The sequence below is a fragment of the Camelus bactrianus genome, chromosome 13 (genome assembly GCF_048773025.1).
Source record: "Camelus bactrianus isolate YW-2024 breed Bactrian camel chromosome 13, ASM4877302v1, whole genome shotgun sequence".
Taxonomy (NCBI): Eukaryota; Metazoa; Chordata; class Mammalia; order Artiodactyla; family Camelidae; genus Camelus; species Camelus bactrianus.
The window spans coordinates 74,528,128-74,554,526 of record NC_133551.1 but is presented as its reverse complement, the minus strand read 5'-3'; the positions used below and the strand labels follow the sequence as shown (position 1 = coordinate 74,554,526).

The 26,399-nt window shown below is 41.1% G+C and overlaps 1 protein-coding gene across 1 annotated transcript in view; it reads left to right on the top strand.

The window, feature by feature from the left end:
* PER3 (period circadian regulator 3) overlaps positions 1 to 26,399 on the top strand; it is a 33,141-nt gene that overhangs the window by 2,354 nt on the left and 4,388 nt on the right. Inside the window, 17 exon segments of the mRNA XM_074375974.1 lie at positions 646 to 785; positions 4,858 to 5,050; positions 5,792 to 5,897; positions 7,349 to 7,417; positions 7,863 to 7,989; positions 11,228 to 11,360; positions 11,797 to 11,900; positions 14,848 to 14,967; positions 15,724 to 15,850; positions 15,852 to 15,902; positions 15,904 to 15,959; positions 16,407 to 16,434; positions 16,571 to 16,896; positions 16,899 to 17,087; positions 17,090 to 17,176; positions 17,179 to 17,231; positions 25,786 to 25,985. Of these exon segments, the coding sequence (XP_074232075.1) occupies positions 646 to 785; positions 4,858 to 5,050; positions 5,792 to 5,897; positions 7,349 to 7,417; positions 7,863 to 7,989; positions 11,228 to 11,360; positions 11,797 to 11,900; positions 14,848 to 14,967; positions 15,724 to 15,850; positions 15,852 to 15,902; positions 15,904 to 15,959; positions 16,407 to 16,434; positions 16,571 to 16,896; positions 16,899 to 17,087; positions 17,090 to 17,176; positions 17,179 to 17,231; positions 25,786 to 25,985 (2,109 nt within the window).

The following is a 26,399-nucleotide window of genomic DNA, read 5'->3' as shown; positions in this document are numbered from 1 at the left end:
AGCCAGGAATTCAGGCCACGGGGAGTGGGAACGAGAGTGGCCATGGGCCCTCAGCGCGCAGGAGTTTAAACGTTGCTGGGAGAGGAGGGGCGTGGCCGGCAGGGTTGGGGAGTATGAACGTTAAGGGAATAACCACACATCTGAGCAGAACCACCCTCCGGGCAGCCGCGGGTATCGCACAGGATGGAGACCTGAAGCCGTGGGACTGAGGCAGTCCTTTGAAACAGGGTGGAGGAAGGACTGACGGAGAGCTGGCTTTGGGAGCACAGTCACAGGGGACGCTGTTTTCTGTCACTTGGTGCTTGGTTTAGATGCACGGGACAGGACAGGTAGTGCCGGTGCCTCTGCGCAGTAGAAGCAGAAAGTTGCCTGGGAATTTGGGTGACCTGTTCCGTCTTCCACTCAGTGGTAAGCCAGTTCTGCAGAAAACCTCTCTCTCGTTGAATAACAAACGAGTATAATTGCCCTTGGGTATTGAAAACATAAACCAACATTTCCTTTCTTTTAAGAGTCAGTATGTTTAAACATTTTGGACTTGGATACGCCTCCCTTGGAAATCAGCTATAAAACACGTTTCCAGGCCTTGCTTCGTGGTGGACCCAGTGAGCGCATCGCATCAGGACTAATGGTGTCTGTGCTCTGCAGTGGAGCTGAAGCCAGGGTGCGCGGGCAGCCTTCCCGCCCCTTCCGGATTTTCCCGTTTGATTCTCGTGCTCAGCCTCACCTGCCCCGAGGCCGAGCCCTGCTGTCTGGTCTGGTGGAGGAGACTCATTCTGGTTATGAAGGTGAGTCAGGAGCGTCTGCTTTTAGATGGAGGGTCACATGTCAGCACATCAGAAAGGGGCCCGAGAAAGCCCGTTTACTGCAGGGGCAGGACCAGAAAAGGATGCTCGAGTCCAGCTTGGCCCTGAGCTGGTTTCCCTGACGTCTCTGTCTGCTGAGCTTGACTTCTTGTGCAGTGGCCTCCTTCAGGGGCAACGCAGCCTCGGGGTCTGAGCACAGGCGGGGCCGCAGACACCCGGTCTTCCCGTCCTTTCTCTACCGGTGACCATCCTTCGGCCTTTGCTTCTGCCTCGTGTGACGTAAGAGCGTTGACGCGGTTGCACAGAGAGGTCACAAGGATGAATTTTTGTTTCTAAAGTGTTTTGAGAGCCCCTGAATAAGAAGTATAGTTTCCACCTTCCGTATGGAAGCCGCTTCCATTTATTATTTGAAATTACAGTCAGTTCTGCTGTAATGTGACAAGTACTTTCCTAAAAACTACCATCCAATGCAAAAAAATTCGCACAATGAAAACCACGGGAAGCTTCAATTGCGTAAATAGTTTTGGTAACCGCTCCTCAAAAGCTTTCTCCAAAGATCTGAATAGAGCACAGAAGCACAGACACTTACTGTATTTTCCTATCTCTTATGGACAAAATTATTTCTCATTGTTAATTTCATTGTTTCTAAAAAAATTAAATATATTTTTAACAAATGGCTGATCTTGTCCTTTAGATAATGGGCCTATTAAAATCAAAATAATTGATTCACATTTAACCCAGTGGTAGGGAAAGATCCTAAAACACAATTTCATTATATGTTTTTACCAGTTTATTTTATAAGGTATTTTATACTGACTATTGAAAAATTAGAATATTTAGCTCTTTTGATTTTCTATACTTAATTCAAATTTAAAAGTAATTTTATCTTTGAAAATAACTCACTTTTCTTCTCTATGTCATCATTTTGTATCATCTTTTTCCAGAATGTTTCAAACAAAAAAAGTATATAATGGCCTAAAATTGAAAAAAAAAAATACCTTTTACAAATGATATCACCAGTATCCCCACATTGCTGAGAAAATAGATATTAAACAGTTATTTTGTTAGAAATTTTAAAAACGATGTTTTCCTTCTCTCGATTTTGTATCTCATCTTTTTGTACAGTTGAATAAAATAACGTACTGTGAAATCCCAGTTCAGTAACACTTTCTGTCAGAACGTCATCCTAAAAATAAATCCAGATGATTCAAGTGAAAAAAAAAATAAAGAACCACAGGGCTCATGGGAAAAATGAGTTTAGGGAAACAGCACTCAAGTAACCATATGCTCATAGTAAGACAGGAATCTGATAGAAATGATAACACAGTTTCACACATTAAAGGGTTCATAGACGCACAAAAGATAGCAAGAAATAACAGCTCCGGTCCGTGGAAAGGGCCGCAGTTTGCTGTGGCCGTGGGCGCTGGGAGGGCCACAGTGGTGAGCTGCGGTGGGAGGGGAAGGAAGGTTGGCCGGGCGTGGCTCAGAAAGCGCACTGGTGCATTGAGGCAGCAGGTCCGTGCTGCAGGAGTGGGCGTGTTTCTCCAGTCTCATCAGTGACCCCATCAACTCGATGCTATTTTCTGCATTCATCTTACGCCTCTTGCAAATGAGATCGTGCATGAGCAAGTGCGAAGTTAGCATCGCGCCCAAATGGTCCCGACTGTGTTCATCGCTGCATTTTCAAGCAAGCTGCCCCAGCACTGACCATCCCAGTTTTACTGCACAGATTAAAAATGCCCGTATCCTACTGACATCTCAGATCCTGTTTGCATAGGCCGCTAGATAGAGCAGACGTTTTTGCCCTGAGCTCTGAATCACTCCAGCTTTGACTGTTAGATTATTTGTGGTGAGTAAGCTCTTCAGCGTAGACAGACGTTCTCTTTTGGTTTAAAGTTATCTTTAGTAGGTATCACGTTTTTGACCTAATTAAAATGTAGTTAATTATGAAAATTAACAAAGGCCAGGCCCCAAGTGAGATTTCTGTCATTTCATATAGAGAGTTTGTTCCCTTTTTGATAATGATCAGCGGTTAGTTAAGTGGATGTTTAATTAGATATTTACCTTTAAGCAGGTGTTTGTTTTCCATAGCTCCTCAAATCCTAGTGGATAAAATAATTTTTACCGCAACACACACACCCAGGTGTGTTTTTCTTGAGGTAGGTGAAAGATAAGTACTTCTTTAAAAGAAATTTGTTTCTGAAAATAAAAATATTGAACGGTTTAATACTTCCACGTTATATAACTGACATCGACCCATTTGCCCATTTGATTTTTGTTGGTTTGAAATTTATTTGAGTTGTCTGAATTTTTAATATAAATATCTTGCATGTTATGCTTCTAAGATTTACAAGTTGTCATATTTGATTTCACAACTTTAGGTAAGTCAGGAATTGTTCCATTTTGCGCAGGAGGACAGTGGGCCATAAAGTATATGAATGTGGTCATCATGAAGCCGAGACTGGCCTCCTAGCCCTAATCCAGTGTTATTCCCGTTTGACAGGTGCTTCTGAAACAGTTTATGGTGACATTTTTATTAACCTGAAGTGAGGGGCAGGCAGGGAGAGAAAGAAAAACAAAGCAAATTTATTTTTGGTAAAGCTCATTTTGTTTCATTTAAAGAATTGTTGCTTATTTTAAACTTACATCTTTCCTGCTTTTTTTTTGGTTATTAATCTTTCTTATTTAAAGAGTAGTGATAGTAGTTGTTGCTTACTATTGTTCTTTAATATCTTTATTTGGAAAAATAAAACATTGTTTTCCGCCTGACCGGTATCTTCTATTTCCCCCCACATTTATTTAAAAGTTTTACTTATTTGTGAAATCTGACAATCTGAAAACCAGTCACCTTACAGCACACACAAGCATAAAGCAAAAATGTCAAAAACCTGGCACAGTTAACGATAGGTATTGATTTTGATTTTAGAAAATCTTAACATCTGAAAATGGGTTTATTACCCATTTATTGCCATTTAATTACCTTGAAACAGAATAGTAATTGATGAGATACTTTGTATAATATAATCTGTAGGAAGTAAGAAAGTTTAGCTGAAGATACTCTGAAAATAGCTTAAATTTATTGCATTAGAAAGTATTTCTATGTAAACATAGAAAATGTTTAGAGTCAGTTCTTTCAAATAATCCTGAGTGTCTTGTCCGGTCATTATAATTTTCCTGTTAACCTTTATCCTGCAGATGTCTTTGTGACTGGTTGTCTGTGTATTTGATATTACCTTTTGGGAGACATTATTTTTGTATACTTTCAATTATTCTGTATACGTTTGTAGTCTGCAAGTCATTTAACAGCATAAACATTCTTCTATGTTAAAATGTGATCTTTGTGGGCTTTTTAAAAGACTTTTTAAAAGACAGCAAAACTCAGGGCATGGGAGACCCCCAAGGAGCTTGTTAAAAATACAGACTCCTCGTCTGACCGCACAATTCTGATTTAGTAAGCTTACGGTGAGCCCCGCGAGTCCGCTGTTCAGAAGTTCCGTAGACGGTTCTGATGCAACGTGCCAGGTGACCGACACTTCTTAGAGTGTGCGGCTGTTTCCCCACAGTACAGGTGTTTAGGATGCTTGTGGTTTTTATAAATGCTGTAACAAACGTCTTTTGCATCCCTTTTTTCACATTTAAAGTCAAAAAGTATTTTTAAAGGTACGTAAGATGTGACAACCACTCAAGGCGTGTGACACGTTGCCTGTGCTGTGTCCCCGCTCAGGGCAGTGCCTCTGCTGGGGCACCTCCCTCAGGACCTGATTGGAACGTCCATCCTGACGTATCTGCACCCAGAGGATCAATCTCTGATGGTTGCCAGACACCAGAAAGGTGAGGACTGACTTCTTGCTAAGAGTAAATTTTTTTCATTGGTTTTTAAAATTTTTTTTCATTTCATTTCTTACTAGAGCTTAAATCATGAGAGCTTAACCTTTAACCAGGTGAGCAATGTATTGAAACTTGAAAAACAGTTTTTTTTTCCTATTTTGACCTTCTGAAACATTTAAAAATACATGCCTAAAAACGGATGCTCATAATAAATGTCTGTGTTAAATAAATTCTGACTTTGTCTTATCATTTCACACGGTCTTGAAGTACGCAGGCCACCCTCCCTTCGCACACTCCCCCGTGAGTTTCTGTTCTCAGAACGGAGATTACCTCATACTGGATTCCAGCTGGTCCAGCCTCGTGAGCCCCTGGGGCCAGGAGGTCTCCGTCATCATCGCCAGCGTGAATTTCGCACGTGAGTCCGTCAGCTCTCATGTTGCCTAAAAAAATCTTTTTTCCAGCCCATTGACTCCCCTTTGAGTCAGTTGACATGTGAACTAAACAAAGGACAGGGTTTAGGAAACGTCAGTTATTCCTGACGTATGTTAGATCGCTATCACGTAGAGGGTCCTAGATAAATGTCAGCGTCCTCTCCTTGCCACCCTTTCTGTACACGCGCCTGCCTGTCACTGCGTTCAGGGGGTCGGTGTCAGATGCTCTGGAATTGGGGGTGCTGTGACAGCCACATTTTCACCTCTGGGGTGGGTCGCAGCATCATGTTTATGAAGTTCACTCTCTCGAGTGATCAGGTACATTAAGCATTAAGTGTTGTTTGGCAAACTTAAGGTCTTAAAATTTCTCGCTAACAGTAGCTCCTCAGCTAACGTGAAATTCTGGGACCAGTGGTTGTTGAGGCTATTTTAGCAGCTAAGGAGGTCCCGTGTCACTGATTTTAAGTTTATCCAAATCTAGTGCTGAGACAACTGGAGAAGATTAGAGCCACACAGAAACCAAAGTCGCCCGCTGACATCTGTTTCTTCAGACCCCCTCGGCCTCCCTGAAGAGCATTTGCACTTAGTTTTTTTTTGTATCTGGAGTTGATGAGTTGCTTCGTGAAAACATAGGTTTATTGTTTGAATATTCTATTAAAAAGCACTTTGAACTTCATTGTAAATGGATTTTAAATTGCTTGACTCAGTCTTCCACGTGGCATTTTGTAGGAACCCACTGAAGGAGGATGTGTTTGCCACCAGAATAAAAAAGATGAACCGTAATGACAAAGACGTAACAGAATTGCAAGAACAAATTCAGAAACTTCTCTTGCAGGTAAAGTGAGAGGTTTTTAAAAACAAACACAAAATGCCCATAATTGTGTTTTAACATTCAGTCCTAGTAAAGTCACTTCACAAAACTAAACTGTGAGGAGAGAGAAATCTTTACCTTCTGCACTCCAGGAATTTTTGTCTTCTTCTCTTTATTTTAAATTAAGTTTCATTAATCCTGTGTTCTTTTTTCTGTGTTAAATACAAAGAAAATTTTTGTAAGAACCCATGTTAAGACAACAAACTGAGTCACAGGAAGCAGTAAGACAGAGAAGTTACTTTTTTTTTTTTCATTTTTCAGTTTTATTAGGTAGAATTGTTACAGTTTGACTGTACATAAACAATATATTGCATGTAAATACATATACACGATATACTACACTTATTTTTTTTAATTTACATATATGTACTGTTCATTGTTTCTAAGAACATTTAGAGCTTTAGCTTTTTAAACTTACATAGTTATCAAAGGAATAAAGCCAAACACAAAATAAGAATTCAAAAAAATGTATACACCCCACTATTAGCAGCAAAATTATTTATAATTGCCAAGATATGGAAGCATCCTAAAGGCACATCAGTGGATGAATGGATGAAGCAGATGCAGCGTATATATGTAATGGAATAAAACTCATAAGAAAGAAACCTATTTTGCCATTTACAGCCCTTCATTCACTTTTTTTTTTTCACTTCAAAAATCAGAATTTTGTAACTGGCATAAACATTTCCATTGCACCAAAAACAATACCTAGAAATAAAGTTAACCAAGGAGGACAGAGAAGCTATTTCTAAATGAGAGAATCCTCCTTGCATTCCAAATACAAGTGTTTTGGCTTCGGTAGTTTTAAGATAATTCCAATTTTAAAAACGGGAACGGGGTGGCAGGTCTCAGCATGTCTGGTTATTATAAGGCAGAAGCAGGAAAAACCACCTGTCGAAAACAAATGCCAAAATGATTTCTCCAAGAGATTCAGTCAGTAAACTTGTTAAGTATTTACTGATGGTGCCACAGGGAAAAGTGTTGGCCAGTAGTTTTCAAAATGTCTTTCATAAAATCTCTAGGGTTCAAAAAATACCTGTCGCGTTCTCGGGGGAAAGTAGGGAATATATTTAATTTGTTCTGTCTGTTCTAAACTCGGCATGAAGAGGTAGAGTTTATTTTCATGTTTTGTTAAATTTATGTACAGTGGCTTTTTAAAAAATGTGCTGTTCTAGAAATACCCACCTAGACTAGAAAAGCAGGCTGTGCCCTTGAGAATTACTGAAACGAGAGAGGAATGCCTTTCACGTCAGCAGCAGGGTTAAAGGAACAGCCTTCGCACGCCTGCGTTGGGAGTTCAGACCTTTCTGTCTTCCTTTGGTGGTGATTCTAGGTGGGCTCTGAGGTCGGTGACGCTGGGCCTCTCCTCCAGCTGCCACACCGCCTGTGACTAAAGTGGCCCCTCTGTCCCGCAGCCGGTCCGCGTGGATGCTTCCAGTGGCTGCGGGAGCCTGGGGAGCAGCGGGTCCCAGGAGCGCCGGTCAGCGCGGCCTCTTCCATGAGGCCTGGAGGAAGGGCAGAGGTCCCCGGCAAGCGGGCGGGCTTCTGTGCACCTGCTGTGTTCCGTGTGTGTCGGTGCTGGTTCCATCCTCCAACACGTGTGGCTTCTCAGTATCTTGTCTTGACTTGAAGACCCGGTCCGGTCACTCATCGTGTTAGTTTGGGGAAATGTCTAGAAAAAGAGAATATCACCTCTAGAAGGGGACATTTGGGCTAATTGTGTTCTTTCTGGAGATAAGCATGCTGTGAACAGGTAGACGTGAAGCACCGTCCGTGCCCGGGTGCCGCGGGGCAGCGGGAGCCCGAGTCAGTGCTGTGCTGTCAGTCCTTGTGTCTTCAGGGAACCGGAAGTCACATATGTTGTTTGGGTATCTTGTAATTTACACTCTCACAATTTTTGAAACATGTTTTATCATTCTTTTCCCTAAGTTGACTTTGCAGCAGGTCTGTGCCAGTGTAAACAAAATCAAGAATCTCAGTCAGCAGCTCTACATCGAGTCAAGGACCAAATCTCCAGACAGGCATGTGACAGAGACCCTCACTGGACAGCCTGGGGGTGAGTCGGCAGGGCAGCCCTGTCCTCTCGCAGGTGCAGCCTTCTTCTGCCTGTGTGAGCACGAAGCCCTGAGCCTGGGCCGCTGCCCTGCAGGTTAACATGTCTGATGATCAAAGTAATAGTAATAATAACAATCATGGTCACCGGGCCTTTGTGTTTTCCGTTCTCCCATACACTGTGAGTGTCACAGTGGCAAAGAGAATGTCTGCTCTGTCTCCAACTTCATTCTCAGGGTCGAGCACAATGCCTGACTCAGTAGGTAATCCAGAAATACTTAAGGATGAAAGGGAAAAAAAAAATCACAAAATAAAAACACCACACACTTGGGCATATCGTATTCAAACTAAAATAAAACCAGAGAGAATATCTTGAAGAAAGCCAGAGGTAAAAAAGACAGATTACAAACAGAGAGACAAAGATAAGAATAAGAATTACAAGAGACGTTTCTTCAGAAACCATGAACATTAGAAGACAGTAAAGTCTTCAAATAAAAAAAACTGTCAATGCAGAATTATACACGTAGGGGGAAATACCTTTCAGAAATAAAGGAGATGAAAAGATTTTAACAAAAACTATAGGAATTTATTGCCAGCAGTTGTGTTCTATCAGAATCCTAAAGGAATTTGTAAAGGTAGAAGGAGTATGATGCCAGATGTAAAACTTGTATCTATACGAAGAAATGAGGAACACTGGAAATGGGATATATGAAGATAAAATAATTTTTTTGCTTATTTTTATTACTCTAAAAGATAACTGTCTAAAGCAAAAATAGTATTCTGCGTTTATAACATATGTAAAAATACTGCAAAGGATGGGAGTGAGGTATTGGGAAAATACTGTTGTAAATTCCTTACATGGTTCTTGAACTAGTATTTTATTTGGATATAGAAACTAATTCCATAAATATGTGTATTAAAAAAAAAGATATATTGTAAACTTTAGGATAATTACTAGAGAAAGTTTTTAAAGAAATATGAATAATGTCAGTAGAGGCAATAAGCTGTAATTTAAAACACTTAACCCAAAATGAGGCAGAAAAGGAGGAAAAAAAGAAACAAACAAAAAAACCCAGATGGAACAAATGGAAAACAGCTAGCAAGGTACATTTTAATCCAACGATATCAGTCACATTAAATGTGAATGATCCCAGTATACCAGTTAAAAGACTCAAGTTGTCCAACTGGATGAAAAAACAAGATGTAGCTATGTATTATCTATAAAAACCCACTTTGAAAATGAAAACATAGGTTAAAAGTAAAAGGTTGGAAAAGATATGCCATGCTAACAGGAATCAAAAGAAAGCTGGAAATATTAAGATCAGACACAGTAGACTTTAGAACAAGGACATTATCAGCATTTCAGAGATATATTGCATAAAGAACAGAGGCTTGATTCTCTGAGAACATGTAACAATCCTAAATATTTATGCATCTGACATCGGAGCTTCAACATATATGAAGCAAAAACTGATAAAAACTTCTACGAGAAATAAACAAATCCACAGGGATAGCTGGAGACTGCAGCACACCTCTTTCTATAATTGATAAAACAAGTGGACAGAAAATTAGTAAAGATAGAGAAGACCTAAACAAAGCTATCATCATTAACATTCATGGAACATTCCAACCAACAACAACATAGTATGTGTGTTTTTTTTTTTTCAAGGGCACATGGAACATCCATCAAGATAGACCATGTTCTGGGCCATAATACAACCTTAAAATTTTTAAAGGATGGAAATCATACAAAGTATATTCTCTAACCTAATGGGTTAAACTAGAAATCAACAACAGAAAGGGATCTGGAAAGTCCTCAGACGTTTGGAACTTAAATAACACACCTGTAAATAACCCACAGATCAAAGAGGAACTCTCAAAGAAAATAAAAACATTTTGAATCAAATGAACTGAAAAGACAACATAAAATTTGTGGGATGCAGATAAAGCAGTGCTTAAAGGGAAATGTAGAGCATTCAGCATTTATATAGGAAAAAGAAAAAAAAAGTCTCAAATTAGTCATCTACTCTTCCCCCTTAAGAATCTAGAGAAATAAGAGAAAATAAAATCCAAAGTAAGCAGAAGGAAAGAAATAATAAAGATCAGATATCAGTGGAATTTGAAAAAGGAAGAAAATAGAGAAAACTTAATGAAATCAAGAGCTAATAAAATTAACAAACCTTTAGCTATACTGAACAAAAAGGGAACAAAAATTGCCAGTATTGGGAATGGAAGATAGACCCCAACAGATGTTAAAGGGACTACAAACAACTCTGTGACCATAAGTTTGACAACTTGGAAGAAATAAAGCAATCACTTGAAAGAAAAAAACTATCAGAACTCAATGAAGAAAAAATAGGTAACTAGAATGGACTTATATTTATCATAAAAACTGAATTTGAAGTTAAAAACCTGCCAAAAAGAAAACTCCAGGCTCAGAGGGTTTCACTAGAGAATTCTTTCAAACATTTAAGAAGTAATAATACCAGTTCTACGTAATCTTTTTGCAGAAAATTGAAGAGGAAAGGAAACTTTCAAACTCATTTTATGAGCTTATTATTACCCTAATACTGAAACAAGATAAGCATACATTTTAAAGAAACAAGTTTGCCAAATCCTCAATTGTATACTAGCAAATTGAATCCAGCCATGTATAAGAAGGACAAGTATATCACAACCAAGTACTATTTATCATAGGAATGCAAGGCTGGTTTGATATTTGAAAATCACTTCTATTCACACTTCAAGTGCTTAGTTAGTCTGTGTGGTGTTAGTGGGTACCTTGTTGGCAGCACAGAGAAAGAACAATTCTGTTGTCATAGAAACTTCTCTTGGACACCAGTTCAACACGAGCAGTGCTGTGCACTTCCCATCACAACACGTAAGAAGCAGTGTTCTGGTCCCCCTTTTAGTGATGCCAGAAGCCACCAGTTGTACAGGTAGTGTCAGTGTAACATTCCCCATCAACCTTTCATCGGATGGTTTTATTCCTTGATAATCTTTGCCTGAAACATTTGTTCCAGTCCGTTTTTAGAAAAATACAAATGTAATTATTCATGTGATTGCTCTATGTGATCTTTCTCTTTCAAATGTATCAGTGCATTTAGATCTGAGCTCATTTTTAATAGCTACCTAATACTGAATGTATATATCCTGAAGTGCCATGATTTAATTCTGCTGAATAAATACATGCTCTCAAGTGTATGATATTTTAAATTACACGTCCTTTCATTCTCTTTCAGATGAGCAGAAGGCTTTCTCTTCCTTCCAGACACTGAAAAATAATAGTATATACACTGAGTCTTGTGGGGATTTGAGAAAAGATCAGCCCAGCCCAGCCTGTCAGCAGATAAACTGTACTGATAGCATTCTCAGGTATGAGACACGGGTTTTGATAACATGTTAGCTTTTCCAAAAGCATACATGGTCACCATGGAGCCTTTATATCATTTTAAAATAGCTGTTGTCTTGATTTTTCACTATAAAAAAGTCGGCATCTACTATATACAATTCATAATAAACTGAACAATTCTGGGGGATGTAAAAGTTAAAATGTGCATCCTTTCTTTGAAGGAGTTATGGTGTAGTTGACGAGACCTGTGCTCGTAAACATTAAGATTTGAAGATCAGTTCAAGACCATAGTGAGGGACATGTAACAGCCCCGTGATGAAGGCTGGGAGGGTCAGGGAAGACATCCCCCAGGGAGAAAGTGAAGCATCCCGAAGAGCCGTGGCGTGAGAAAAGCAGAAAGGTGGGGCTGGCACGGTTGGGGGGCAGGTGGGAAAACGGGACCAAACTGTGTTGCCGCAGGTAGCTGAAGAGCTGCAGCTTTCCAGCTTTGAAAAGGAAGTGTGTATCCCGTTCAGATACAACTTCCTCGTCCTCCGAAGAAGGCAGCCAGAGCCGCAAAGCAGGTGACGGCCGAGCCCTGCCAGGCAACAGGACGCCTTTCACAGCTAGATCAGAAGCATTAGCACAGAGCCGCCCTCTGTCATCTCTTTGACTTTTTGCCTTTAATTACTTTCTTGTGATCACAAATAATCCTAGTTTCACAATGCCTCTTTACGGCCGGTAGGTTTTAACTCGTCAGTTATAAATGCCCGTAAGCCGTTTGGCTTTTTAATAGGAGTTTCCTGTCGGTAAGTTTTCTCTTCACTGTCAGTTACTCTTATGTCCCCAGCTGTACCTACGTCAGGAATGTCAGCTAACGGACGGTCTGCAGACGCTGAAGCCCCCAGACCCCGAGCACGGCGGCCCTGAGCCTGGACATGAGCCAGGGCTCCATCATTCACGTCCCACCGCCAGAGTCAGGTACCCCGTTACCCTCTGCTTTAAAATATTCTCAGTGTTAAATGTGCCGCTGTGAGAAAACGAGCCATTAATGCCGTTTACTTAGTAATGACTTCTAAATTATAAATACTTTTTTCTTTCTTTAATTCAGTCAAAGTATTTTTGGAAATATCATATGTATGTTGATTACATGTTTTGGACTGTATTTCTTGGTCGTGTCATTTGCCAGTCAACTCTTTTGACACACACACGGCACCTAGAACGGTACCTGGTACCTGGTAGTGATCCGTGTGAACCCTCGATCAGTGTTAGCCGGCATTAATGCAGTCATTGATGGGACCACCTTGGGTCACTTTGTTGCTGACCTTGAAAGAAGGTTTCAAACTTGGACTGTGGTTGTGACAAGGTGGATCATATGTAAGTACACATTTTTGTGCTGGTCTGATAACAATGAATCTGAAACTCTTCCTTTCACATAATGATTTAGTGAATTATTCTGATGTCTTCTTTTTATTCCTTTTTCACTCTCTCCCATCCCTTTGACTTCTGCGTTATTCACAAGGATTTGATAAGTGAAGAAATGGTGACAAATGTGCTCAGTCAGATTTTCAGATTATGTCTAATTTAGCTTCGCTAGTCTTCAGAGGTGTATAGGTGAATACGTGTTGGGCTGTTACTATGTTCCATGCTGTTAAATTCTTCATACAAATTAATTCATTTCATCCTCAGAACCACCTTTGAGGTGGAGGGTGTTGTGTTGACTGGTGGACTCTGGGGTGGTATGAAAATCCAGAGACACAACTGCTGTGAAATTAGATTATACTTCTAATTAGCCAAAGATAGAGTTGTTGGGATTCAGCTCGTCCCTCAGGATAGGAGCAGTTGCTTTTTTTAGTTTTTACCTGTTTTTAATACTTGGGATACCTGTGTGTGCTTGTAGCTGTCACCGACACCATCCATGCAAAGTTGGGTCTCACCCAATATGGAAAGGTCTTTTATTATTTTTTTTTGACTATGCCACTGTACTTTGTATACTGTGATCTTATACTGCTTTTTTGAAAGGATTTATACTTAAAATCTGTGTGCTTTCGTTTAAGGTATAAGGAACATTTACTGATAGCCATTTCTCCTGCTCTCAAAGCAGCTGAGCGGCGGCAGGTCCACATCTCTCTCCGAAGGAGAGGAAGCAGAGTCGGAGCCCAGACGCTCTTGACCTGCATCGGCCTTTGGAAAGTCCGTGTTCCTGCTGTTTACAGCCTGATTCTAATAGTGAGTTGGGCCTGAGGACCATGACCACAAATGCATTTTCCTACAAGTTATTTCTTCCATTTCATAAATGGAACAGTTAAGGGACAAACAGATTATGTAACAGCTTGCCCAGAGTGACACGGGGAGCGAGCGGTGGAGCAGGGAATCAGACACTGACGTGAGTCTCCAGAAACCACTGCCATCACTGATATTTTTGAATCGATAACAGGGTCTGATTAAGATGGAGCGTGAGATACAAAGATTAGCTAAAAAGCCAAGAGAAAAGTTAAAATGTAATTTTAAAAAATACTCAAATAATCCAAAAGAAGGGCAGGAAAGGAGGAATAGAGCAACAACAACAAGAAAGCAGGGGGCCTATCAGACCGATAAAGTAATAGCTCTAAATCCAACTAAATCAGTAATTACATAAAATGGACTAAACATCCCAATTAGGAGGCAGAAGTTGTCAGAACAGATAAGAATAAATCAAGACCCAACTGTATGCTCTCTACAACGTGCAATTTAAATATAAGTTCTCAAATGGGTTGAGAAGAATTGGATGGGGAAAAATGCACAACCCAAACAACGAATGTAGGAAGGCTGAGTGCCTGTACGGATAACAGACCTCAACCCAGAGCCCCGCCAGAGATGTTTCATTGAGACGAAACAGTCAGGTCATCGGGACAATGTAACAGCCATCAGTGTGTGTTCACTCATAACAGAGCTTCAAAGGTACGAAGCAAAATTGACAGAGTCAAAGAAAAGTCTTAATGTAATCAGAGTTGAAGAATTTAACACCCTCTCTCTGCAGATGATAAAACATCTAGGCAAAAAATGAGTCAAGAAGTAGGTGATCTGACCAAGGCTGTGAGCCGCCTTGACCCGGTTGATACTTAGAGAGCACAGCACACGACAGCTTCATTGTGCACGTCCCTTCCAGGTGCGCGTGGCGCGGTCACTGAGGCGTGAGACAGGTTGGGCCGCTGGGTAAGTCTCACGTTTGAAATGATTGATGTTGTACAAACCACACTCTGGCTAGAGTTCATTCAGTTAGAAATCAATAAAAGTGAGATGTTTATGAAACGATTAATAACTTGAAATGCTAATATTAAAAAGCCTCAAATGGGCATCTACAGTCCTGCTTTAAGAAGCTAGCCAGAAAAAGCAAAGTAAGCCCAGGCAGAAGGAGGGAAATAACAGAGAGAAAAGCAGGCGTCAACAAAATAGGAAACAGACAATAGAGAAAATTAAAGCTAAAAGTCGCTTCTCTGGAGAGATGAAAAAATCCGAAGCCCTCCGTCCTTTGTGTTGACTTAATCACAGCCCACTTCCGGGAGTGGAGTGGGGCCGAGCCCATCGACGCCAGCTCCATCCCCACAGCAGGGGAGAGGGAGTGGACGGACCCCTCAGCGTCCTCCGGAAAGTCTCATGTACCTGGGAGAAGTAACGTTTTAGAAGCAGCTCAGCGTCCATCTACACACGCTTACTGTATGTAATAAACTGTGGTATGTCCATGAAATGGAATCCTGTGTGATGTACTGATGAGAGGGATATTATTAAATGGGAAAAACATTACAGGCTAGAATACAAGATTATATGCCTTTTGGGTAAAAGTGGAGATGAAGAATAAGAATCTACATTCATGCTTATTTGTAGATGCAAAAAGAAAGTAGACAGATACATAAGAAAATGAAAGGAGTGGTTTTCTGTGGGGAGAATAAATGGCATATAGTGGACAGGGGTGGGGAGAATCTACTAAATGTCTTTCTCTGATACATGTTGCTTTTTGAACCACCTGTATAGATTATATATTTTAAAAAAATTAATTCAAAGATAAAATTTTTTTGAACAATTCTGATAGAGATAGAAAAATATTTACAGTAAAATCAAGATATAAATAGATAAGTATACGCATTGAGTATTACAACTCTGTAAAATGTATATCCAAGTGTATGAAGGGTGTGAAGAAAGGCAGAAAAATTAAAAATGTATATGCTAGGCTGATGAAGCTATTGTAATGATTGTAAAAATTTACTGAAATTTAATAAATTAACTATTGAAATATATTGAAATTTTTATGGTTCAGCTACTATAATTATTGTAAAAGTTTATTGAAAGGCAGTTAAATTAGTGAAAATGAATAAATGCAAAATCGCTGGTGGGAGTTAAAGTGAAGTCTGTCGTCTTCCACTCCCGCAGAACTGACTCCAGCAGAGGATGCCACCCGAGCCTGTGAGCCCTGGACCCTAAGCCCACACCCAGCTCCGCCGCCCTCGGAAGAGTTTATATGCACAGGCAGGACTCACAGTGCTGTGCTGTCAGCCCACACAGAAGGAAGAACGGAGTGACGCTGACAAATTCCGGAACAAGATTCTGTCACCGCTCCTGTCTTCAGCAGGAAAGCAGACACAAAGCTCAGTATTCATCTGTTCACGGTAGTTACACTGTCACAAATATATTCCGTTTATCAACATAGTCCTCAAATTTATAGATCATATGTAAGTACTGGGCAACGAGGAGTGAAGACTAGAGGAGTTTTGCTTGTAAGAAAGTGATTGAGAGATGCTGAAATAAATTTGTATCGATAATTTGCTATCTGGGCTCCTTCTAAGATCCCTGGATCTGAGAAGCTGATTTTCTGAGGAACTAATTGAGAGATGCTGATATAAATGCATTTAATAGCAACAGCTTTTACCCAGGATCTTACCCGTCTTTGTTGAGCTGCTTTTTGTCAGCCCTGCAGTAGCCACTTGCTTACTGGCGGACGTCTGTTGCCTTGTAGTCTACTTGTTTTTGACTGAAGTCCAGTCAGTTTACAGGCTGTGTTGGCTCCTGGTGCACAGCGCAGTGACTCAGCCATACACACATATGCTCCTTTTCAGACTCTCTTTCCGTATGGGCTGGCGTAAGGTATCTGACATGGTTCCCCACGCTGTGCAGGAGGACTTCGGTGTTTTCTATCATAATTACCGATAAATGGCGTCTTTCTCTTCTTTCCTGGGTTTTGCTCCGTAACTGTCAGGAGGCTCTCCCTCTGAGCCCCCAGGCCAGCTGGCTGCAGGAGGAGGGGAAACAAGCGGAAGAAGCTGCTCGAGTCGTGGGAGAGCACGAGCTCCAAGGGCCACTCCTGTCCCCGCTGCGGCGGGGGCGGGGGGGGGTGGTCCAGAGTGCACGGCCCCGGTGCCCTCGCTCTCCTCCTCGCCGCCCGCCTCTGGCCTGTCGCTCCCGGCCAGGCCCCGCGTCTCGTTCCAGCCCCTCCCCGCCCGACGGTGCCCCCTCTGGGGAGGGAAGGTGCCACCTCAGTCACCGCTCTGCAGGGTCCGCCTGAGCCGCCTGCGTCCACTGGCTTGCGGTCTTTCCCAGCCCTCCCTCTGCTTACAGAGACACTTTGGTGAACATTTTCCTGCATGACCCCATCATCTGTCCTCTCTTGTCACCATCATTCTCCCCATGTCCGTTCTGGGGAGCCACAGACTCTCCTGAAATAGCACCCCCAGGATCAGCGATGACTCCCACCCTGGAACCACCGTCTTCAGTCACCAACCACAGGGAAGGAGAGGCGAAGGGGAGACGCAGAGTGAGGACCACCCGTTCATTAACTCAAGGAGCAGCTCTCCGCTGCTGCTAAGCTTGCTGCCGGAAGACGTGCCCAGTGCTGTGACTCCTCGGAGCAGATGAGAAGGGGTCTCCGCCCAGAAGCCGAGTATGTAAGTGATGCTGACTTTCAACACACGGGTGGGAAAATAAATAGGCATCTTTTTGTTAAAATTACGGTTTTTGCACTGGGGCTCAGCACTGATGGCCTCGGTGGGCAATCTGCATTACAGCTGAGTTGAGACTTTGTTCTCCAGAAACATGCACCGTATCCTCCTGACTCCACTTAAAAAGCTGGAGTGAAAGAATCCGCTATGTCCCGAGTTCTTAGATACTTTGTGACGTTTTCCCAAAGCGTGAACGGGGGTCTCCCCACTGCCTTGAAATGTGAAACGTGCCTGTGAAATGCATTCTCTTGCTTACAGCTGGGGTCATGGTCTAGTTGGTCAGGAACAAGCCATACTGACAAGACCTGAATCGGGCAGTTTTACTTTTTCGGGCGCAGTGGCAGGACAGCAGAGGTGTATGCACGGGGTAGGAGTCGCTCTCTGTCATTACTCATCAGTGAAGTAGGCGGTGTGTAGATTTGCTCTTACACATGTCATTTTTTGAAATGAAAAATTTTTGATCACTTTCCTTTAACTTTTCATGTCTTTACCTTAAAAGGCATTCTCAGATTTGTTTGTCAGGTTAAACTTTGGGATAAAACTTTCCTATATTTAGGTACAGGATCCAAGACACGGGTGAATATTTACACAGTTTCTCTTCAGTCTTCCCTTCAAAGTATGATACCCATTTTTAACCAGTGTTCAAAGTGTGATGACCCAGATCAAGAAAATATGCTCAGTTTTGAAAGCTTGATGTTAGTACACTTGCTCGAAACCTAATACGAAGCCTGGGCCATGGAATCAGGCCTGGCTTCCAGGCCCGGCTCCGTGCCCTGTTAGGTGGGTTAGTGTGGACGAGTTACATGCCTTCTTCGCCTTTGTGTCCTTATTTGAAGAATGAAAAGGTTAATACCTCGTAGCTTTCTCTGCGGATTAATTTACGCAGTATTTACACAGTCCTCCCCATGCAGTGTAAGCTCAGGGCAGCTGGGACATTGTTTTGTTCAGTATTATATTACTAGTGTTTTGAACAGTGCTGGGAATATTCAATACATGTATTTTGAGTGACAAAAAGTAATGATAGGGCAGGTACCTCTGATTCTTGGAATGTAGTGGGTGCTCAAAAAGCAGTAGTGTCTTCAATGTTATGGACAGAGGAGCTTTGACTGCTTGTTGGGGAAAGGCTGAAAATGTTTTTTATTTCATTTGTTTTATTTTTTTGGCGAGGTGGGTAAGGTAATTAAGTCTATTTCCGGAGGACGTACTGGGGCTTGAACCCAGGACCCCTGCATGCTAAGCACGCCCTCTGCCGCTTGAGCCATCCCCTCTCACTTGAAAATGTTTTCCTTCTTAGTTATATACGTGCTTTTATTTTTCCCCTGTTTAATGTGTGAATTTGAAGAGCTGCCAGTGATTTTGTAACATGATGCTTGAGATGTTCAAGTCTCGTCTCGGGTCCTGACTTCCTCGCAGTGTGTTGGAGGCAACAGTGGGAATAAGAACAATCATTTTACTGCCAGCGAACTGTCCACAGTGTCACCTCACTGGGCGTCTCCACCTGGGACTGGTTCTGCGCCAGCAGTTAGTGGCTTGAAATGACAGATCCTTCAAACTCTGTTGTCAGGAGATCAGGCGCAGTGGGCTGTCTGGCTTGGGCACTGGTGTGGAAGTAAAGTGTTTCTTCCTTCTTGTAAGCTCTCTTGGGGCATGTTTGCATACAATAAATTCACCAAATTTAGGTGTAAAAACAAGAATTCTGACAAACATATACATCAGCATAACCGCCACCACAGCCACCATGTAGAACATTTCTGTCACCCAGAAGCGCTCTTCCGTGACCCTTTGCCGTCAGTCTTCGCCCTGGTCCTCACTCCCGGCAGGCGCTGAGCTGCTGGCTGTCACTTTACTGCTGCTCTGTCTGTCATTTCATAGAAATTAATCACCCAGCGTGCAGTCTTCGGGTCAGGATCCTTTGAGTTAGCATAGTGGTGGTGAGATTCATCCTTATTGTGTGTATCAACAGTTTTTTCCCTTTCATTGCTGAATGGAATTACGTTATCCATTCATCAGCTGATGGTTATTTGGTTGTGTCCAGTTTGGGGATATTATGGATAATGCTGCTGTGAACACTTGAGTGGGAGTCTGTGAACATATGTTCTCATTCTTCTCGGGTAAATACTGGGAATGAAATTGCTAAGTCACGTGGTAGGTATATGACTAACTTTGTAAGGAATTGCCAAACTGTTTTCCAAAGTGGCTGTACCGTTTGCCTTCCTGTCAGCAACATATGAGAGCTCCGATTTGCAACACTCCCCGGCCAACACGGTGTTGTCCACCATTTAGTTTTAGCTATTCCAGTGGATACGTAGTGATACCTCATTGTGGTTTTACTTTTCATTTGACTATTGATGAATGGTGTTGACTATCTTCTCAGGTACTTATTTGCCATCTGTGTGTTCACATCTGTTGCCCGTTTTTTGGGGGGGGTGTGGCGGTGTTAGTTTTCTTCTTGAGTTGTAAGAGTTCTCTGTATATTCTGGATACAAGTCTGTTATCAGATATTTGTCTTGCAAAAATTTCTGGCCTCTGTGTGTCTCACCTTTTTATTTTATCTTTTTATTTTTGGCTACTTTTTGAGGAGCAAATGTTTTTACATTTTGATGAAGTTCAGTTTCTCAATTTTTTTCTTTTATAGGTTGTACTTTTTAAAGAAATACTTGCCTAACTAGAAGTCGCTAAGATGGTCTCCCATTTTCTCTTAGAAATTTTAGAGGTTAAGCTTTTCTAGCTAAGTCTGTGATCCACTTTTAGTTAATTTTTATATATGGTGTGAACTCACCTCCTTTCACAGGCACACCAGAATTATAGCTGTTTACAGACAGAATATCTATCGGTGAAAAAGGCCAGAAATGACCACAAAAGATCTTCTACAACCAGAGACAACAAAGAAGGAATCATGAGACCAGTAGGAGAGGCAGAGTCCACAGTTTAGCCACCACCCGCACCCCCGAGTGGGTGACCCACAAATGGGAGAATATCCACCCACCAGTGGGCCAGCCCTGACCCCGGGCCCCCAGGTTCTGCAGCCAGCCACCTTGTGATCCACCCTGCCAAGCGGCAGCCTGCAGCCTCCACAAAAGGCAGGCCTGACAACCAACCAGACTAGGGGTCCTGCCAAGCCTATCAGACCTCCCACGTGGTCAGTCTGCCGCAGCAGGAGGACCCCACAGCCCACATGGGGCACCCCTGGAGCATACAGCCTTAGTGACCAGAAGGGAGTGTGCTCTCGCAGCAGCCACTTCTCCAGGGTTGGGAAATGTCACCAACCTACCAGGTACATAGAAATAAAAACAGCAAGTTGGGCAAAATTAGGGGATAGAGGAAGATGTTCCCAATGAAGAAACAAGATTAAACCCCAGAAGAACTGAGTGACGTGGAGGTAGGCAATCTACCCAAGAAAGAGTTCAAGGTAGTGATCATAAAGATGATCAAAGAACTTGGGAGAATATTGGATGAACAGGGATAGAGGTTAAAATATTTTTAAAAGAGTTAGAAAATACAAAGTTCAACCAAACAGAGACGAGGCATACAATAACTGGAATGAGATATGCACGAGGAGTCAGCAGTGGACTCAGTGATACAGAGGAATGGGCCAGTGAGCTGGAAGATGGAGTCTAAAAATCACCGGAGAAGAACAGAAAAAGGAGTAAAAGATGTGAAGACAGTTTGAGACAGCTGGGACAATATCAAGCATACTAACGTTTGCATTATAGGGGTCCCAGAAAATGAAGGGAGAGAGAAAGGGGCAGAGAACATATCTGAAGATATAATAGCTGAAAATACCCCTAACTTGGGAAAGGAAACATATCCAAGTCCAGGAAAAACAGAGAGTCCCAAACAGGATCAACCCAAAGAGGACCACGCCAAGGCACATTGCAGTTAAAGTGGCAAAGATTAAAGGTAATGAGAGAATATAAAGAAATAATAGCTAAGAAGTTCTCAAACATGGGGAAGGATTTGGATACACAAGTTCATGAAACTAAGAGAACACCTAATTACCTTAAGGCAAAAAGGCCTTCTCCAAGTCACACTGTATTAAATCTGTCAAGAGTAAATGACAAAGAATTTTAACAACAGCCAGGGGAAAAAGGATGGTAACCTACAAAGAAACCCTCATTATGCTATCCATAGATGTCTCAACAGGAACTCTACAGACAAGGAAAGAGTGGGATGACATTCTCAAAATACTCAAAGATAAAAACTGTCAGCCAGAAATACTCTATCCAGTAAAATTATCATTGAGAAATGAAGGAGAAATAAAGGCTTTCTTGGACAAACAAAAGCTGAGGGAGTTCATCAACACTAGACCTGTCTTAACAAGAAATGTTGGAAGGAGCTCTTCTACCAGAAACAAAAAGGCAGAAGCACACAAAACTTTGAATTGGTTGTGACAGACAGAATCAGAGAATCACAACTCAATCAGAATAGGTTTGTAAACACATTATTATAGCATAAACATTGAAGGGAAGGAAAGCAGTAGAATAACAATAGCTACTTCAATTCAGTAGCAAACTCACAACATAAAATGAGATAATTTGAGACAAAACAAAAGGTGGGGGGAGAGGAAGAGAACAGAACTTGCATAGGTAAGTGAAGATAAGATGCTATCATCATAAAAGAACGATTTTATCTATGAGATACTTGATATAAACTCATGGGAACCACCAAACTTTAATCTAGAGCAGAGACATGAAATACAAAAAAAAAAAAAAAAAGAGGAAACTTGAGAAAACATCATAGAAAACCACCAAACCAAAATGGCAGACAGAAACACAAGGAAAAAGAAACAGTGGAGAAATAGAGCAACCAGAAAACAAAAGACAAAAAGGCAGCATTAAGTCCTCATTTGCCAAGGATCACCCTAAGTATAAATGAATTCGCTGACTGGCAAAAGACGCAGAGTGGCTGGCTGGATTACAAAACAAGACCCAACTACATGCTGCCTCCAGGAGACTCAGCTCAGCTCAATAGACATAAGACTCAAAGAAAGGATTGAAGACAATGCTCTAAGCAAATGGTAACCAGAAAGAGTGGTATAGCCATGCTTTTATCAGACAAAATGGACTTCAAGCCAAATAAGGTAACAAGAGACAAAAATGGACATTATATAATGATAAAGGGGGACAAGACATTAGGGAGACATAATAGTTATTAATATATATTCACCTAGCATAGGAGAACTAAAATACATAAAGCAATTATTAACAGACCTAAAAAGAGAAATTTGTGGCAACACAATGATAGTAGGGGACTTTAAAACTTCACTTACATCAGTGAATAGATCATCCAGACAGTCAGCAAGGAAACAGTGGCCTTAAATGAAATGTTAGACCAGAGGGATTTATAGATTTGTACACAACAGTCTATCCAGATGCAGCAGAATACATATTCTCAAGCTCATATAGAACTTTCTCAGGGATAGATCATATGTTGGGGCACAAAACAAGCCTCAGTGCATTGAAGAAAATGGAAACCATATCATGCATTGTTTTCTGATCACAGTGATGTGAAACTAGAAATCAACTATGGGAAGAAAGCTGGAAAACTCACAAATATGTGGAGACTGAACAACATGCTACTGAACAAATACTGAGTCAATGAAGAAATCAAAGGAAAAATTAAAAAATACCTGAAGACAAATGAAAATGAAAATACGACATCAGAATCTATGGGATGCAGAAAAACAGTAAGGGAAACGATTGTAGCAGTCAAGGCCTGCCTCAAGAAACAAGAAAAATGTGAGTCTAATTTTACACCTAAAGGAGCTAGGAAAGGAAGAACAAATGAAGCCCAAAGTCAGTTGAAAGAAGGATGTAAGAGAGATCAGAGTGGGAGTAAAGGAAATAGAGGCTAATAAGACAGTAGATAACATCAATGAAACTAAGAGCTGGTTCTTAGAAAAGATGAACAAAATTGACAGACCTTCAGCGAGACTCATTGAGTAAGAGGAAGACAGAGCTCTGATAAATAAAACCAGAAACAAAATAGGGGAAATAACATGATACCACAGAAATACAAAGAATTAGAATATTATGAACAGCCATATACCAACTACCTGGACAACCCAGAAGAAGTAGACAGATTCTTAGAATCACACACAGCCTACTAAGACTGAATCATGAAGAAATAGAAAATCTGATTAGACCAGTCACTAGTAGAGAGAATGAAGCAGTAATCAAAACCTTCCCCAGAACGAAAGTCCAGGACCACACAGCTTCACAGGTGAATTCTACCAAACATTCGAAGAAGGTTTAATACCTATACTTTTCAAACTCTTTCAAAAAACTGAATGGGGGAAAACACTTTCCAACTCATTTTACAAGGCCATCATTACCCTGATGCCAAAATCAGACAAGGTTAACAAAAAAAGAAAGAAAAAAAATTACTGGCCAATATCTCTGATGAACGTAAGTGCAAAACTTCTCAAAAAATAATAACAAATACCTTTAAAGGATCATACATCATGATCAAGTGGGGTTTATTCCATTGATACAAGGATGGTTCAACATCCACAGATCAATCAGTGTGAAACAATCCACAAATCTATGTGAAACAATGTTAACAGAATGAAGGGGAAAGATCATATGATCATCTCAATAGATGCAGATAAAGTGTTTGACAAGATTCAACATCTTTTTATGGTAAAAACTCTATTAAATGAGGATAGAAGGAACATACCTCCGATGATTAAAAAAGTGGGCAGAGGAGCTGAATAGACCATTTTTCAAAGAAGGTATATGGTTGGCCAACAAACACATGAAAAAATATTTAACATCACTAATTAATGGGAACTGCAAATCAAAACCACCATGAGATTATCGCTTCATACCTGTTAGAATGGCTAGTATCAAAAAGTCAAGAAACAGCAAATATTCACAAGGATGTGGAGAAAAGAAAACCTTCACAGGCTGTTGGTGGGAATGTAAATTGGTGTTGCCACTGTGGAAAATGTGGAGATTCCTCAAAAAATTAATAGAACTGCTGTATGGTCCAGCTACTTCACTTCTGAGTGTTTATCCAAAGAAAATGAAAACATTAATTCAGAAAGACACATACATCCCTCTGTTCATCACACATTATTTATAGTGATCAAGATACGGAAACAACCTAAGTGCCCATCAGCAGGTGGATGGATACAGAGGATGTGTACATAGTAAATACGTGTCTGCGTGCGCGCATTGGAATACATACTCAGCCATGAAAAAGACGAAATCTTGTCATTTGCAACAAGGTGGATGGCCCTTGACGGTATTATCCTAGGTGAAATAAGGCAGATGGAGAAAGACAAATAGTGTATGATTTCATCCATATGTGGAGCATAAAAAACAAAGAGACAAAAACATGAAAAAAAAAACCACTCTGAAGATAATCAGAGAATAGAGCAGCAGCTACCAGAGGGAAGGGCAGTGGTGCTAAATGCATAAAGGAGCTCAAGTGTATGGTAACAGAAACTAAATTTTTGGTGGTGAGAGTGCTGTATTGTATACAGAAGTGGAAATACAATGTACACATGAAACTTATACATGTTATAAACCAGTGTTAGCTCAGTAAAAAAAAGATTTAAAAATAAGTAAATTGTAGAATCAGTGTTTCAGTTTCTGCAAAAAAAAGCCTGCTGGGACTTTGATTGACATCGTGTTGAATCTATAGTCCAAGTTGGGAAGAATTATTATCCTAACAGTACAAGTCTTCTGATGCAGGCATGTGGTATGTTTCTCTGTATATGAAGGTCTTAATTTTTCTCAGCAATGTTTTGTCGCTTTCAGTGTACAGATCTTATACTTACTTTGCTAAATTTATCACTAAGGGTTTCATATTTTTGATGCTGTTGTAAACGGCCTTTTAAAATTTCAGTTTCCAGTGGTGTGTTATTAGCATGCAGAAAGCCAATCAGATTTTGTAATTTGAACTTGTATTCTGAAATCTTGCTAAGCTCATTTATTAGTTTTAGTAATTCTTTCATAGACTCTAGGACTTTCTACATAGACAGTCTTGTTGGCTGTGAATATAGTTTTACTTCTTCCTTCCTTCCTTTATTTGTCTTGCCTTGTTGGACTGGCTAGGACCCCCAACGCAGTATTGAATAGAAATGGTTAGACAGACATCCTTTGGTGATGGTGAATTTACTGTAGAACCAATGGACCCTGTCACATCTGCCTTTCTCTCTGACTTTGGCTACTTGGGTTTAGATAAGAATGGAGTTGCTAAGTGGCTTTGTCAGAGTTGACATTTTGACAATTGAACAATTAATTAGAGGGAAGAAGAAGTCTCGGGTGGTGCAGAGTAGGCTCCGAGCAGAACTGCTGAGGCTCTGTTCCTGACTTGCCATTGGAGCAGCTGAACAAGCAGACAAGAAAGGGAAGCTGAGATGGTGGTGGTCTTGGAGATGGAGCAGTTCTGGGTGGCCACGAGGTGTGGCCTTGAGGGGCAGGTAGCTCAGGGGGATTGAGAAGGAGATTTGGGGAAGGTGAAGGACCTGGGATGTGGGTACCTGGGGTGACGGCTGGGCTGGGCGGTGAAGGAGACTCGGCTCGTTGCCAAAGCCTCTGAAGAACGAGGGCCGGTTTGGCCATATACTTTGCTAGCAGCGATCATTCTTCTGAAATCCCCCAAAATGGGCAGCAGTCTGGAAGAGTCCATCTGGAAGATGACAGAGCAGACGGCCGAGCGCGTTCTCATGACGTATCGGGTGCCTGAGGGGTGAGACGGCACTGGGGAGACCCACTTTTATGTGCGTTCTTATGGTTTCTTAAGTGTACTTTTAAATACAAAGTGATTTTTTAATATCTTTATACATATCCTTAGAGAAATGTATTTTCAGATTCATTCATTTGAAGTCAAGTGTTTCTTAAAACAATGGTTGTGGTGGTAGTAACTACACAGATACGTCACGTGTCACGAAACAAGGGAACAAAGACAGGCCGTGCTTTCCAAGATGGCCCACAGGGACAAGATGTTCCAGAGTCTGGACTTTTTTTTTTTTTTTTTTGTCTCATTCTAAAAGAATAAAAGAATTAAAGGAAATCTGTTTTTTCCATATGCCTCATTAAAACTCTATGCAGATATTTCCCATCAGGAAAAGGAGGCGTAGCTTTACCAACTTAACAAAGAGAT